Source organism: Myotis lucifugus, unplaced genomic scaffold, assembly GCF_000147115.1.
Source record: "Myotis lucifugus unplaced genomic scaffold, Myoluc2.0 scaffold_3381, whole genome shotgun sequence".
NCBI classification, from domain to species: Eukaryota; Metazoa; Chordata; class Mammalia; order Chiroptera; family Vespertilionidae; genus Myotis; species Myotis lucifugus.
Window position 1 is genome coordinate 1 of NW_005874429.1, and position 15,884 is coordinate 15,884.

At 53.3% G+C, this 15,884-nt stretch overlaps 1 protein-coding gene across 1 annotated transcript; it reads right to left on the reverse strand.

Annotated features, from left to right (window-relative positions):
- Positions 1–297: 297 nt before the first annotated feature.
- Positions 298–15,268, reverse strand: LOC102440383 (ras-related protein Rab-3C-like; the record flags this gene model as incomplete). Its single annotated transcript, XM_006108746.3, has 3 exons — positions 298–759; positions 5,011–5,135; positions 15,150–15,268. Coding segments are annotated over 3 exons (432 nt in total), but the record flags the coding sequence as incomplete, so codon positions are not given.
- Between the last annotated feature and the right edge of the window lie 616 nt (positions 15,269–15,884).

Here is a 15,884-nt window from a genome sequence, read left to right on the forward strand (position 1 = left end):
GCCTTAACATATTTCAATTTCTTTATAGTTGGTCTCCCAGTTATTATTAACACTGAAAATGAGACACGGTGACCTGCCTTGCACAGTAACCTGCCCTGAAAATGGGTAATTTACTCAGAAAATATGAGTCCTGTGCCCACTTGATTTTCAGTTAAAAGCAAACAAGATATCCTCAGATCTCCCATCTCCCCTCCCAACACAAGCAAGGCCTTGTTACCATCCCCTCCAGTGACCAGCAGAATTCGAACCCATGGCACAAAAGTCAGCAGAAGTGCATTTATAGCCTGAGGTCCCAGCAGTAGCCCAGTCTGAGAAGAAATCTGAAACATAAAGACCCTAGAAGACACAGAACAAATCACATGCAAATACCAGATGTGGGTGGGTGGAGAGTCTCATGGATTGAAGATCACGTATTTGCCACATTTCCACTCAGGGAGTTGCCCAAGAATTCAGGCGTGGAACAGCCACGGACACACAGCTCTCCCTCGTCTCCCTGCGGCGGTGAGTGCCGGCTGCCGGCCTTCCTCCGTGGACGCTGCTGGCTGGTGCCAGGCCCGCTGCCCTTGAGGGGTTAGCAGCCACAGCCGGGCTGCGGCGGGGGAGGCGTCTCCTTGAGCCTCGCGCTCTGCTTCGCAGCGGTGGCGGCCTGCTCAGTGTCTAGACTCTCTGACATTTTGTCACAGATGACGTCCACCAGGCGCTCGAAGGTCTGCTTGACGTTAATGTTGTCCTTGGCGCTTGTTTCAAAAAACTCAAACCCTGCAAGGAACACAGGAAGCAGAGCCTGGTCATTCTGCCAGAACAGAAGGGACTTGGGTGTGGTTAGGGCGGGGACGGTGGCACAGGGCAGGGGTCTGGGGGGAGGCATGCGTTGCCTTTTCCACAAACCCTGGGCTCGGTGATGCTCGGGCGCTTTTTCTCTATGATTCACCTGTGCTCCCAGCGAGGCTGCACAGACTGAAGGAGCCCTTGGCCAGGTCAGGAGCCAACACTCAGGATCCTCAACACAGGGTTTATCTTTCCTTCCTCCCAACCCTGGCCACCGTGGAACCTCGTGAAATCTTTTCTAGCACAGATGTTATTTGGCATTTTCTTCTTTCCCCATTTTGGATCCTACCAAAATAATTAATTTTCATAGTTTTCCATTAATTCAAAGCTTAGATTTCCTGTGCAGAGTCTGCTGCACCAACTTGGTCCAGCTCTCAGTCTATGTCCCCAATGGAGGGTTGGAGGGGGACTTGGTGAATGGCCACCAGGGGGCGCCACCGTGTCACTGAGTTCCCTGGAGCTGCTGTGCCTCCTGCAGGAAAAGCTTGAGTGGGATTAGCCTAACAGCCCTCCAGGGCTTTCAGCTCGGCCATCTATCAGCAGGAAGGACCCTGAGAAATGTCAAATGAGCTGCTAGAATGGCAAGTATAAAAATGCAGTGAGTGTCACACTTCTAGGATGTGTGATGGTACCTGGGCCCAGGCGGCTTTGCATGCTGCTCCGACACAAGCTAATCTCTCCATTCATGCCCTTCACCCCCCCTTCTGCCCTGAGCTTGCCAATGAGTTGCCATGGACTGCTCTGGTCCATTGGGGGTCATTGATCTAGGGTGTACTGGGTTGAACACAGAAACACTTTCCTAATCTAGTCTGCATTTTACCCTATAAATCCTTGGTTACATCTGGCCCCATCTCAGAGGAGCCACGGATTCAGAATGATTAAATCCCGTGGTTTCACCCCAGCTCCTTGGGCCAAGGACAAAGAATGGACTAACATTTTACATCCATGTCAAAATCCCTCTAGCGCCTCAGAACCACTTACTTCTTAAATAGTATCGAAGGGTAGAGAACAAAAAGCCATTCTCATGTGTTAGAATGTCTAACTTGGTGATAATACTGTATAGTCAGATGGCTCATCTGAGCTTGAACCGCACTGGCTACTCTGTGTCCACGATTAACGTCTCTGTGACTAACGGCAGGACTTGAGCTGAAGAACCCTGAGTAGAGCCAGGGTCTGTGAGACAGGGGTGGACACCTCAAACCCTCCTTGGCTAGTGTTTCTCTTTACATTCTGCATTTCTTTACAGCGAGAGTGGGAAGAGTTCTCTTCTGTCTGTGCAGCCCACAGGGCCCGGTGGTCCACGTGTCAGGTGTAGAGATGGCAGGTGGACTGGCCTTCGTGGGGGTTCCCAGTGCTCACGGGGCTGCTTCCTGTCACAGATGCCAGGACCCACTCAGGAAGCCAGAGTCCCTGCCTGAGACTTTGGAGAAAACGATCCCTCAATTCAGCTTAGCTGCTGGTCCAATTCTCTCATCTCTTCTGCCCACACGTCCTTTCTTATCGGCCTGACTCCGGAGGCACTGACCCCAGTGGCATCGGAAGGATTTGGCCATTAGGACAGCCCGACACCGCACAGCCTTAGTCCGATGTGACTGCTTTCATCTGCTGCAGGTGCACTTTCAGGTCAACAAAAGGGTCCTTGGCCCACCAGGCAGAGCTCTCAGTGCCTTGACCTAATCTAACCTGGAACCCAGGTGGTGAGGAGGAGGTGTCCCAGGTGGAGACACCCAGGTAGAGAATGCCGTATGGTAACAGCCCTGCATGTATCCAGCCTGGCTGGAGGGGGTCACCCCATGACACGGTCTGAGGGTTGGATTATCAGGCCTGTGCTGTTCGAGGGTCAACTGTAAAAAGCTCTGAAAAGCAGGCTTCCTCTCACTAACCAGAGATGCTATTTGTCATAAAATTGCAGGCTTCCTCTCACTAACCAGAGATGCTATTTGTCATAAAATTGGATATTCAGGATAAAAACCAACACTACTGTTACTTCAGCTTGTAGCTGGATTCAGGGCAACTGTGTGTGAAACTGTGCAATAACTCCTCCTCCTCCAGGTGAAATCTGTGCCTCAGTCAATCCCCGTGTGTCAGGCCACTCACACCCACACCTGTGTGCCCGGGTGTACACCTCAGCCTCTCCTCTCAGTCACGTGATGGATGTTACCTCCCAATCCAATGGCCTTGTTCTTAGAAACCTGTAACTTCCCAGCCACATACACCAGCATCATGGGAAACCAGCACTTCAGTCGATGATGATCAGGAAACAGAGACTTTTTTAAATATATTTTTATTGATTTCAGAGAGGAAAGGAGAGGGAGAGAGAGATAGAAACATCAATGATGAGAGAATCATGGATCGGGTGCCTCCTGCACGCCCCCTACTGGGGATCGAGCCCACAACCCAAGCATGTGCCCTTGAGCGGAATCGAACCTGGGACCCTTCAGTCCGCAGGCCGACACTCTATCCACTGAGCCAAACCAGCCAGGGCCAGAGACTTTTCTATAAAACTTTGAAGAGCCCAGCTGGTGTGGCTCAGCTGGTTGAGCGTGGACCCGGGCACTAGGAGGTCGCTGGTTCTGTGCCGGGTCAGGGCTACATGCTCGGGTTTCCGGCTCAATCCCCAGTAGGGGCCGTGCAGGAGGCAGCCAATCAATGTTTCTCTCATCAATGTTTCTATCTCTCTCTCCCTCTCCCTTCCTCTGTCTCTAAAAATCAATAAAAAACATTTGTAAAATCCATTGCATTTCTATACACCAATAATGAACTATCAGAAAGATAAATTAAGAAAACAATCCTATTTACTGTGGCATGAAGAAGACTAAACTACCTAGGAATAAATTTAACCAGGAGGTGAAAGACCTGTACACTGAAAAGTGTAAGATAACGCAGTTTAAAGAAGATAACTCTTAAAGAAGATACAAATAAATGGAAAGAGATTTTATGCTCATGGATTAGAAGAATTAAAATGTCCATACTACTACCCAAAGCAATCTACAGATTTAATGCAATTCCTATTTTAAAAATACAATGGCATTATTCACAAAAATAGAACAAACGATCCTACAATTTGTATAGAGCCACAAAAAGACCCTGAATCGCCAAAGCAACCCTGAGCAAGAACAACAAAGCTGGAAGAATCACACTCCATGAATTCACACTATTTTACAAAGCCATAGTCATCAAAATAGCATGATACTGGCATAAGAACAGATCCATAAATCAATGAAACAAAATAGAGAACCCAAAAATAAACCTCTTCCTACACAGTCCACTCCTTTATGACAAAGGAGCCGGGAATCACAGAACACGTCCCCGTAAGTGATGCTGGGGGAACGGGACGCCATTCCAGAGAGTGGGACGGGAACGCTACCTTAGCCCACGGAGACAGGAGCTCAACATGGATGACATGACTGTGAGACCCACACCCTGACACCCTGGAGGGTAGTGTGTATTATGGGGGGTAGTGTGGGGAAGCTCCTTGACATTGGCCTTGAAGATGATTGGGTTTGACACTAGAATGAAACACAATAAAAGCAAGAACAAAAAACCAACAAAATCTAAACAGTAATAACAACAACAAAACAAGTGGGATGACATCAAACTAAAAAGCTTCTGCACAGCAAGAGAAATAATAAAATGAAAAAGCAATCTACTGAATGGAGGCAAATATTTCCAAATATACCTGATAAGGGTTTAATATTCAAAATATGTAAAGAGCCCATACAACTCAATAGCACAGCTAGGACCTCGTGGCGCAATGGTAGCGCGTCTGACTCCAAAGAGGACACAGAGATGGCCAGTAGGTCCAGGAAAGATGCTCAAAGCCCCTGGTCACCGGGAAATGCAAGTCAAGCCACAGGGGATGCTGCCTCACGGTCAGGACAGGCGGTGAGCACCACATAACGGACAAGTAGGAAGTGTCGTGAGGATGTGGGGACGGGAGCCCTTGTGCAGAGCCCGTTTCTCGTGGAGTAAGAACGGGGGCCCCGTCCTGGGTCACAGTTGGGCAGCCCAGTTTGCTTCTGTGAGGGGCTTGGATCCTCAAGATGCCCGAGTGTGGGGGGACCCACTCGCCCTGGAGAGTGTACGGGTTCCCATGGCCGGGCTGACCATCTCCCCCAGCCCATCCCCCCACGCAGCTGGCCTCGGGGCTGCCGGCTCCCCTCCTCGTCCGGTGCCACTTACCAAGCTGTTCCCCCAAACGCCGGCCCCTCTCCACCGAGACGACACGCTCATCCTCCATGTCACACTTGTTCCCCACCAGGATCACCTGGGCGTTATCCCAAGAGTAGGTTTTGATCTGAGTTGACCTAAAAGAAAAGGAACAGGCAAAAAGTGATCAGAAGACAGTGGAACAGCACAAAATGAAGGAGGAGAAATACATCCCACACGTGATGGTAACAGCAAAAAAGGCCCAAATTTGGAATTACTTGGTCCAGTAAAATATCACCCATCAGTACTCGTCAGGGATAACAAGTCGAAAATGAAAGTACCAACCTGGCCAGCGTGGCTCAGTGGTTGAGCATCGACCTATGAACCAGGAGGTCAGGGTTCGATTCCTGGTCAGGGCACATGCCCAGGTTGCGGGTTCGATCCCCAGTGCGGGGCGTGCAGGAGGCAACCCATCAATGATTCTCTCTCATTATTGATGGTTCTATTTCTCTCTCTCACTCCCCTCCTCTCTGAAATCAATAAAAACGTGTTTTTAAAAATGAAAGTACCAAAGGTGCTGTGTGCAGGATTCCTCTGCACTTGATGAGCTGACATTACGACGATTCCTCCCTTTTCCCACACCCACCTTCACAGCTGGAGTGCCCACTGGCCCCATGTGCCCAGACAGTCTCTGCTTTAGGAGAAAAAGTCTGTTTTAGAAGAAAAAGTCGCATTTTCTGAGAAACCCCTCAGTTCCAGGAAATCCATCACACACAACCTGTCAACTGGGCCTAGGAATGGGGAGTTAATGGTAATTTTTAAAATGATTTATAAGAACTAATAGTCATTTTTAAGATAAAAATGCCAGGTTGATCAATATCAAAATTAGAGTACAATGGGCTGGTGCTTTAACTGACTATAAACGGGGAAACCTAGAATTCAGAATAAATTTCCATGTGACACTTTCGATTTTAACTTGGATAATAATTCCAACAGGCAATATTTGCAGGTGCTACTCTAACCATTTATATTCGTTACATTAATTAACCCTGAGAGTAACTCAGGGGGAGAGGGTCCAACCCCCACTTCACAGCTGAGGAAAGTGAGTCCTGGGGTGGTGAACCATTTGTCCGCGATCACTCGGGTGAGAGGCAGGCCCGCAGCCCCAGACGCCCCGCACCGCTGGTCACAGGTGGGCAGGGGGTTCCGCAGACCTTCAGAGCTCGGTGTCACAGGAGCAGGTCTTCAATCTCCCTTTGTGAGGGTGGAGACCTTGTCAAGGACAAGACTCAGGTGGGAGACGTACCTCGCACTAAGTGGTCAGGAGAGAGTGGACACGTCGAAAAGCAAAATACTTGATGAAAGTTTACAGGAAAAGATCTGCAAAGTGCGAAGAAGGGAAGCTCGCGTGTGTCCTTACCAGCAAGTTCCAGACCCTTCGGGATTATTACACGGAAAATAGTGATGAGCTCCCTCAACTTGCAAAGAGAAGAAAAGCAAACAGCTCCGGCCGCGGAGGGAGGCGCACCAGGAAGGGGCGCGCGGGGCGGGCAGGTGTGACTCGGCACCGGACCCAGCGCAGCTTTCAGATGAGATGGAACCGTCCGGTGAATGTGACCGTGGCTCCATCTCAGGGGGCACCAGGTTTTATCAGGACAATCCGGGGACGTGAGCTTCCTAATTCTGGTGCCTGAGGTAACACACCCCTTTAGCGACAGCGAGACACAGCGCATGCCCATAGCCAGGAGCAGAGGCAGCGATCTAAACGGTGCTTTCCTCTCGCCTCTGCTGTGCGGGTCCATGAAAACGGTGGATTGCGGTGAACTAAGGTGTAAAATAGATCCTGCACACGGAGAGACCTGAACTGCAAGTGCTCACATCGTGTGACCAAGGAATCCCACAGGTTCCTTCCAGGAGCTCAGACTGAAATGGGTGCCTCGGGGATGTTTAAGTCGCCCCCCTGCTCCCGTGTGTCTTCGGAGCCACGGCCAGGCCTGGTGCAGGGGGGCCTGGGCATCCCCGATTCCCAGAGGTCACACAGCAGGGGCCACCGCCCGAGGGCAGTCACCTGCGTGAGGAGGGGTGGCCAAGGTCAGGGAGAGGCTTTCCGGGTTGGAGGACCCGTGCTTGTGCGACCGGCCTCCTCTGACCTCGGCAAACCCACCCCACGCTGGTGTGTCGACACAACTCTCACCAGAGTCGTGGGGTGCTCACTTCTCAGCGCCTCGGGGTCTGGGCTCCACAGGACTGCCCAGCCCCTCCCCCCGGGAAGGGGTGAAGACGTGCTCAGCCTGTGAGAAACCAACGCGCAGCGACGGACGTCAGCCTGTGTTCCTCGGCCTCCGGGCTTCACAGCGAGGCTCCCACCAACGGGGCTGCAGTGGGCTCAGGAGGTCACCCCGACTTCCTGACTCGCAAGCATCTCTTCACAAACAGAGTCTCAGTCCCAGGTGAGGCCATTCTTCCTCCCAAACCAGCTCGACGCATCCTGACCCCTATCATCTCAATAACGATGGGTTTTTTCACTAGAGAATCTCACACTTTGTCTCCCGTTCAGATCCTGAGACTGAAGTCCTTCCCAGGAAAATCTCTGCCCGGAGTGAACGGTGTGCCTGTTGGGATGGGCGCGGGTCCTTCTCCCCTCGTGTTTCCACGTGTTCACTGTTTGGATCATTGCTGTATTTTGTAAAACGACCCTGCGTGGGGGGTGCTTTCTATCCCACTAGGGACCACCTTACTTCTTTGTTGGACACGGACACACGTGTACAGAACGTGGCTGCCACCACTTACTGTGCGTGTGAAACGATGATTTATTTCCCAGTCGCTGCAGCAGCTCCTTTGGGATTTACTTTAAACTCAACAAGATTAATGGGATCAGAAGCAAGATGCTGGTCACCATGGTTACTCCGCAAATGGCAATTAAGGCCGACCCTACCAGGACCGCTCACAGTCATTAAAAATCTGTTATTTATCGAAACACAAAACCAAAACAACCCCCTCCATGTTTACGTATTTTCTACGTTTGTGTGTTTTTTCTTTCTCCCTAAATACAGTCTCACACACACACACACACACACACACACACACGCACACACACGCACACACGCGCACACACGCGCACACACGCACACACACACACAGGGTTTTGTTGGTTGGGTTTGTTCTACATCGAGAGGCAGCAGGGGAGGAGTGTTCCATGTTTGACACGGAGATGACTGCCCTCGGCACAGAAGGCGATGATGTAAGTCCGTTCCTCCTGTGCTGGGCAGCAGTCACTCCCAGGGGCCCAGCCTGTGCCCCTGAGCGCGTCCAGCTGGTCACGAGGCCCAACCCAGTGCCCACAACGGGCCTCGTGGCCAAGAACTGCTGGCCTCTAGGCGTCTAATGGGGCCGAGTGCAGGACATGAGGCACCAGGAGCTGCCCTCCCGGCCCCACGAAGGGACAGGCCTCAGCAAGGCCGTCCGGTCCTGGGAGCTCGCCATCCACGCACCCCCTTCCCTCGTCCTCCCAGCACCTGGCGGCTCACTGCTCGGTGGACTCCAGATTCGTGAGGGAGCTTCCCAGCCCCCTGCTGCTCGACACACAGGACTGGCCCCTCAAGTTACGTTTTCAAACATCCAATCAGTTACTTATTCAATGTTTCTTGGCCCTTCGAGAGCTCTGAACAATGACTCCCACTTAGAACATCCCCTCAGAACCCCCGGGACCTGATCCTAGGATTGGAAACAGTCCATGTGGTCTGCCTGTGCCCTGGCTGGGACCCGGCACCTCTGCCCCTTCCAGGGGAGCCGCCCGTTTCTCACCCGGAGGAAGGAGCCCGGCCTCAGAAGGCAGCTGGCTGGCGGCAGGTCCTGTCCTTGCTGCTGGGCCCAGGCTGTGGGCCCTGGGTCCCGCTGGCCCTGATACACACGCTGCGCCTCTACCTGAGCCACAGGATTTCTCAGCCAATGGGGGGACGATGTAGCGCCAAGATCCATCCAAAGTAAAAACACACGGGACCGAGTTGTTCGTCTTCACGGGCTGTTTGTACAGCTGGGTCATAGAGACCAGTCTGCAAAACCTAAACATGCAAACGGCCAAGAAGCTCCATGAGATACACTTCCCCAGAGGGTTAAGATTAATACATGAGAGTCCAGTCGGTCCGACGAGACCAGAACTGCCGGGGTTAGAGCTCTCGTCGTCCTGAGCCGGGTCTCGTCAGGATCCCAGGGTGATGGTTCCAGTCCTGGGGCCGGGGCCCGGGGCAGCGATTCGGACGTCAGGCGCTGCCGAGGTGCCCACGATGGAGACCTGCCGCCCGGCCTCATCCAGGGCAGGCCAGGCCTGTGTCTGCAGACGCCAGGCACACAGACCTCTCCGCTCCGCACAGCCACCTGGTCCGCAGGAATTCGCGCCCTTCTTACAGACAGTCAGGTGAGGGAGCAGACAGGGTGGAGTCCCCCAGGTGCCAGTCTGTGGGGCTTGCCTCACGCTGGGGGAGACCCTGTTGGGTTGTGAGGCCTCGCAGCCCCACCAGCAGCAGGGCCAGCAGCCTCTCGCCCCTCAGACGAGCTTCCCCACCACCCAGCCCTTCCTGCCTTTCTCCTCCCTCCCTGGGGCCCTGACTGCACTGGTTTCCACTTGAGGGAACTTTTTTTAAAGACAACCTTTCCTTCTGGCTTAAGGAAATTTTCCCTAAAATAAGCTGTTTTATCCAGCTATCTACATTCAGTCAGTGTTGGTACTTTTCACATCATAAGCTGATGGGCTATAAAATTCTGTGCTCTAGCAATTTAGAAAGGACTCAGCTCCGGATATAAACTGTGAAGACAAAGATTTACATAAATTACCATATTAATATACATATTTAAAGTTATCAGTTTATGAAGTACAGAAAGATAAGAAAATAATTTTAATTCTAGCAGAGCATCCATTTTTTCACGTTGCTTAACCCTTTGCGTGCCAACCAATATCCTAGGAACAATGCTAAAATTCCCAAGGCATTTTTGCTGATTTTACAGCAGTTTAGGAAAAAATTATGATAGCGCTCCCAGCACTTTTGGCGAAAGACAGGAGGAGCGCGATTGCGCTCCCCAGCACTCTAGGGGTTAACTATTTGATATGCAATCAGGGAGTGCTGGGCTGGGGGCCACAGCTACACTGTCCTTCACTCCTGAACGCCAGGTAACAAATCTATCAAAGATGCCGCGTTCAGGACCAAGCCCAGAGCGACCCAGAGGCTGCAGGCTGAGGGGAGGCATTGGATGAGAGGTGGGCTTAGGGATGGAACCGGAGATAGAGATAGTTGTTGTTCTACGATTTGCTCATAAAAAGGAGTGTTTTGACATTTTGACATCAGCAGCTGATGGGCTATATCCACAGGACCCTGTCACACTGGCCTTGTCACTACGTTTCACTTCAGAGCAACGAAGCTGATTTGAATATTTGGGAAGCCAACAGGTGTCGTCATGGCGGGTGTGGCTGTTAGGAACGTTTTCTACAACGTGCTCTTCCACAAGAAATACAACACAATACTATATTATTCAAAACTCTATTTATATTCAATCCATCATTTTAGCATCTAGTTTTCTGTGTTTTGTAATGTGCATTATAGATTGGCCCAATAGTATGTGCTTATTATTTATAAATAATAAAAGGCTAATATGCAAATCAACCAAACAACGGAAGGACTGGTAGCTATGACAAGCACTGACCTCCAGGGGGCAGACGATCAATGCAGGAGCTGCCCCTGGGTGGGAGCCCTGCTCAGCCAGAAGCCAGGCTCACGGCTGGTGAGCGCAGCTATGGTGGTGGGACTCAGACTATGAGATGGTACAGGCTGGGCTGAGGGACCGCCCCCCCCCCCCCAGTGCACGAATGTCGTGCACCAGGCCTCTAGTTATTTATAAATAAATAAAGGAATGCTTTATAATAAAGAATCTGGTCAGTCTTTGTCCCTAGTTCCTGGGAGGTAACCTCTAAACCAGTGGTTCTCAACCTTGGCTGCACATTAGAATCACTTGGGAATCTTTTTAAAATCCTGATTTCTGGGCCTCATCCTCCGGAAATTCTGTTTCTTTGTGATGGGGTGGGGCCACAACATTAGTAACAAAGAAACAGAATTTCTGGAGGATGAGGCCCAGAAATCAGGATTTTAAGAAGATTCCCAGGTGATTCTAATGTGCAGCCAAGGTTGAGAACCACTGCAAACCCTTACTATTTCCAAAGTGACTGGATTGTCTGTTATTCATGATGGATCTCCAAAGCACACCTGATGGTTTATGCTAATGATGACCCACCTGATGAATTAATGCTAATGAGATGGCTCACCTGATAGTTAATGCTAATAGTGACTCACCTGATAGTTAATGCTAATGGAATCAGAATTGGGGAGGGGTGGTCATGCCAGGAAGACCAACCATGTGACCAGACAGTTAGCACTCTGAGTCCCATGACGCCAGGCTGCCTTCTCAGGAGGAGGTCAGCCAGGGGCAATGGTGCAACCAGTCAGCCTACATAGTGATGGCCCATGAAGGTTGGCCATCAGACCTGGGGGAACCCCCTGGATGGCAACGTCTCCCCAAGGACCTCCGGGCCCCACCTGGACCCTCCCGATCTCGCAGTCGCCATCGCTCCCTTTGGCTGGTTCTGAGTTGTATCCTTTTGTTATAATGAAACAAACCAGAATGGTAAGGACAGCACTTTCCTGAATTCTGTAGGTCATCCTAGTGAATTGTCAAATCTAAAACGGTTCATGGGAAGCCCTGCAGTTATAGCCAGGGGGTCAGGAGTGAGGGGGCCCTGGGGACCCCCATGTATAACTCGTGTCTGAAGTGGGGGGTCAGGGCCAGCCGTGGAGGACTGCGCCTTTCACCTCCTCTGGCTCTGGGCAGGCATGTACTTTGTGACCACTCACAGCTTGTAGCTGCTGTGAGGATTGGGAACGTTTGGGAACTACGGAGCTGACCACTCAGGCCCTGCGGCCTTTCTTCCCTCACTGGCACCCCTGGTGGTTGCTCTGGGCAGGAAAAGTGTCCTAAAAATGTGTGATATTTATAGATCGAAATTAGGCCACAGGACACAATACACTGAGAGGGAGGCCGAGAGCGCGGGGACGTGGCACCTCCGGGGCTGCGTGGAGTGCGTGACTCTTGCTCGGGGTTTGGAAACAGGTGGTGCAGAAAGGGACAGCCAAGTGGCAACAGGACGGTCTTGTCTGAATCTAACAGAGTCCCACCCCGTATGCCATGACCATCTTCTCTGGCAACGAGAGGACCCTCCGTGACAAATGTGCTATTTCCTAATTTCCTCTTTGGAATGCTTTCCTTTCATGTCTATTTATTTATGTGGGAGGGGTGTGCAGGGGTGTGGTTTACGACTGGTCACTGGATAATTACCTTAACGAATGGAACTGCAAAGGTGCTGTTCCACCAGCGGGGAAGGCATCACAGGGCTCGGAGCCCCCGCCAGGGCCAGGACCCCACGCTGGGTGGGTGGTGTCTGGGACTGCACCGCATAGACCTGTGACTCCGCCTCTTCGCTCACTTTCCAGGGCGGCTGCAGAGCGCACCCTCTTGCTGCTCTACCGGGTATTAGAAGGTGGGCCCAGTGCCAGCGTGGGAACTGAGTGCGCTCACTGCGGGGCAGCAGCCTGGACGGAGATCCCATGGACGACGACCTGAACGCGCCGTGAGGCCAGGCAGCCGTAAGCAAGGGGCCCATTTCAAAGCCCAGGCTGCTCTCTACACTGGATCCTCCTTCCCACAGGTTCGCCTGATGCAACGGCACCACCAAGCCGCCCAGGAGCCACAAGGAGCACCCAGGGCTGGAGGATGTGCTCTCTTCACAGTAAGTGTCATCGCTGTCCCTCAAGACCGATCCCCCCAAAGACAGGCAGCTCATTTAACAGGGAAGAAGGTCTCTTAAAATGGAGAGACCCCAAGGGAGTCCTGGGAGAAAATGCCATTATTTGCAATAAATATTGTGACACAAACCGCACAGACCAAGTCTGTTTCAGAGAGCGGGTGACGCAGAACGAGCAGCAACACGTGTAGGAAATGCTTTCACCCCAGAGCCCAGGTCTGCCTGGGACCTTCGTGTTCCCCCACGGCCTCGTGAGGTCAGGCAGAGCCACAGGACGCACTTTCCGCCCTGGCTTCCCACCTTCAGAGCTTGGCCAGACAGGAGGCACCCGCCCTCGGCTCCCCTCCGACAGTCTGCACGCCAACCCTAACGCCCACCTCATGCTGTCTCCACGCCAAGAGCTGGCTTCTGGGTCATTCCCCCGCCCCCCAAAACGTCCCCGCGCCTGGGCTCATGTGTGGAGAAGACACGGAGGCACACAATGTGCTTGGGCTTTTATTTCCGTTTCTGAAAGGAGCCATGTATCTTCTAAATACGAAGGCGAGTTCAGGTTGGGCTGTCTGTACAGGGAGAGTGTCCCATACCCGTCAGAGCAGCTTAAGAAAGGTCGTCCCTGACCGGCAGGTGAGGCTCAGCGGTTGGAAACTAGAAAACAGCACCCAGATACCAAGAGGTCTGGGCGATTCCTGGTCAGGGCAAAGCCTGGGCTTTAGGCTCTATCCTGCTGAGGCTGTGCGGGAGGCAGCCAGTCAATGTTTCTCTCTCACCAATGTTCCTCTCTCTCTCTCTCTCTCTCTCTCTCTCTCTCTCTCTCTCTCTCTCTTTCCCTCCCTTAAAAAAGAAAAAAGAAAAAAAGAAATGTCACCGCTCAGATCCCGGGACAGGAGAGACTGCCCGATGCCCAGGTGGGAGGGGAATTGGGGTCACCCTGTCACTGCCCCTCGGAGCTGCAGCATAACCAGACGGGGAGCTGAGAGGACCTTGGACCTTGACCGAGGTCAGGAAACACTGAGCAAACACCCACTCCTCAGCGGCCCTCAGGCTACAGTCCTTTCCTGTCTGACAGGTCACCTGCGTTTCAGTGTGTTATTTACTCTGGAGAAAAAGGAGAGAAAAGGTGAAGGTGCGCATGTTTGAAGGTGAAGTTCTTCCTGGTTAAGGTGCCTGAACGGCACAGAGTGAATTATTAAACCGGCGGGAAGATGGGCCAGACTGTTACCTTGGTCTGGTGGTTTCTAAACAACATCCATCTGCCCACCAGGTCTCCTGCCTGGGAACAGCCATCCTACCCATAGCTCTGCATCGTGCCATAAGGCGCGGCCTGTGGATGCTCCGAGGTGGCCACGCTCTCAGGACGGGAGCTCGGGAGGGCCGGGCAAGCAGGGCTGAGGTGGGTGGAAATGCCCTCGGTGTGGGAGACCCCGAGTCCCGGTGGGGAGACCCCGAGTCCCGGTGGGCGAGAGGCACCTCTGATTCGGGACTCAGGGCGTTGACCCCAGCGGGCCCACTTGGTGTTAATGAACTCAGGGACCTCCTGATCCCCCAAAGCTGGAGCTAAACTGGTTCTTCTGTAGAGAACCCGCCTGTCAGCCCTGAGGGCTGGACTCAGGGGCAGGGCCACCAGCTGCCTGTCCCTCCACCAGCTGCCCGTCCCTCCCCAGAGCTGGCGACCAGGCGGGGCTATCCAAGGCGGGAGCCCCGTGCGCACCACGTGGCCACACAGGGTTTCAGATGTGTGATGCGGCTGCGTCAGAACAGGCTCTGGGTTCCCTTTCCCTTCGTCCCAGACTTTTGAAACCTTTCAATGGAAAGAAAACCTGCAACAGCATGGCAGATCTGGGAAGGGGAGCGGCAAGCGTGTGCGGGAGGGGCCTGATGGAAACCGCAGGTTCAGGGGCGCGCGGCGCCCGGGCAGCAGCGAGCTGCCATGTGGGTCCCTCCCACGAAGCCCACGAGCCCGGCTGCTCTAATCCAGCTTTACTCACACAGCCAGTGGGGCCGGGCGGGGTGTGGGCGGGGCGTGGGCGCCCAGGCCCACGAGGCTGAGGTTCAGGCTCCAGCCCCCGGTAGACAGTGACCGCCGCCACACGCTGTGTTTTAGAATCAGTGATGGGCCCGGCCCCACAGAGCCTGGGGGACAGGACGCCAGGCACTGAGGGACCACATATAGGACACCACCACGATCGGGCCCATTGGCCCCTACACGCCACTCGGGGCCCCGCTGGCCTGTGGCTGCCAGAGAGGACACGTGTGAGAACAGGCAACCCCTTGGGCAGCCGCCAAGGGGGAGCTGCTGAGGAGGCCTCGCTGGGGGGCGCCAGCCACTCACCAGTCCTGCACAGCGTTGAAGGACTCCCCGTTGGTGATGTCGTACATGAGGATGAAGCCCATGGCCCCGCGGTAGTAGGCCGTGGTGATGGTCCGGTACCGCTCCTGGCCCGCTGTGTCCTGGAAAGAACGGACAAGCTGAGAACCAGGCCATGCATCTCCTGGACGTGATGAATGACCCCCAACAGGCCCAACAGAGTCCAGCTGTACCAGCCACCACAGCTACTATCTACCCCAGTCATGTCTTTCCGAGTCATTTTCATGGGTTAGGTCTGCAAATTATGAAAAACTGTTTTTTGCAAAGATCCAGCTCAAAGCACCTTCTACATGGTTCACTCCCACTGGCAGCAGGAAGTAAAGTGAGAAGGAAGATGGTGCGCATCACATTCCGTGTGCTCCAAGCAGTGAAGACGGAGGTCGCGTTAGCCCGTCCTGGTGCCTCTCCCGTGTGATGCCAGCGCGTCATGTGGGCTACGCTTACGGGAAGGTCTCCGCGTGTACAAGCAAGTGCTGGCTGTTTATGCTGTAACGTGAGGTCAGACCCCTTCTCTGTGCAGATGTCCCTCAGTCGTGGGGACCTGCCCCTGCGAGCCCAGCTGCTCCGAGGGTTAAGGACATGGAGCCCGTGGACCTGGCACACAGACAGTGGGAGGCAGACAGCCCACAGTTGCAGGGCCCAGGCCACAGGGGAGATGGCCTGGGAGAGCCGAGTCTGGGCATCAGCGGAATAGCCTGT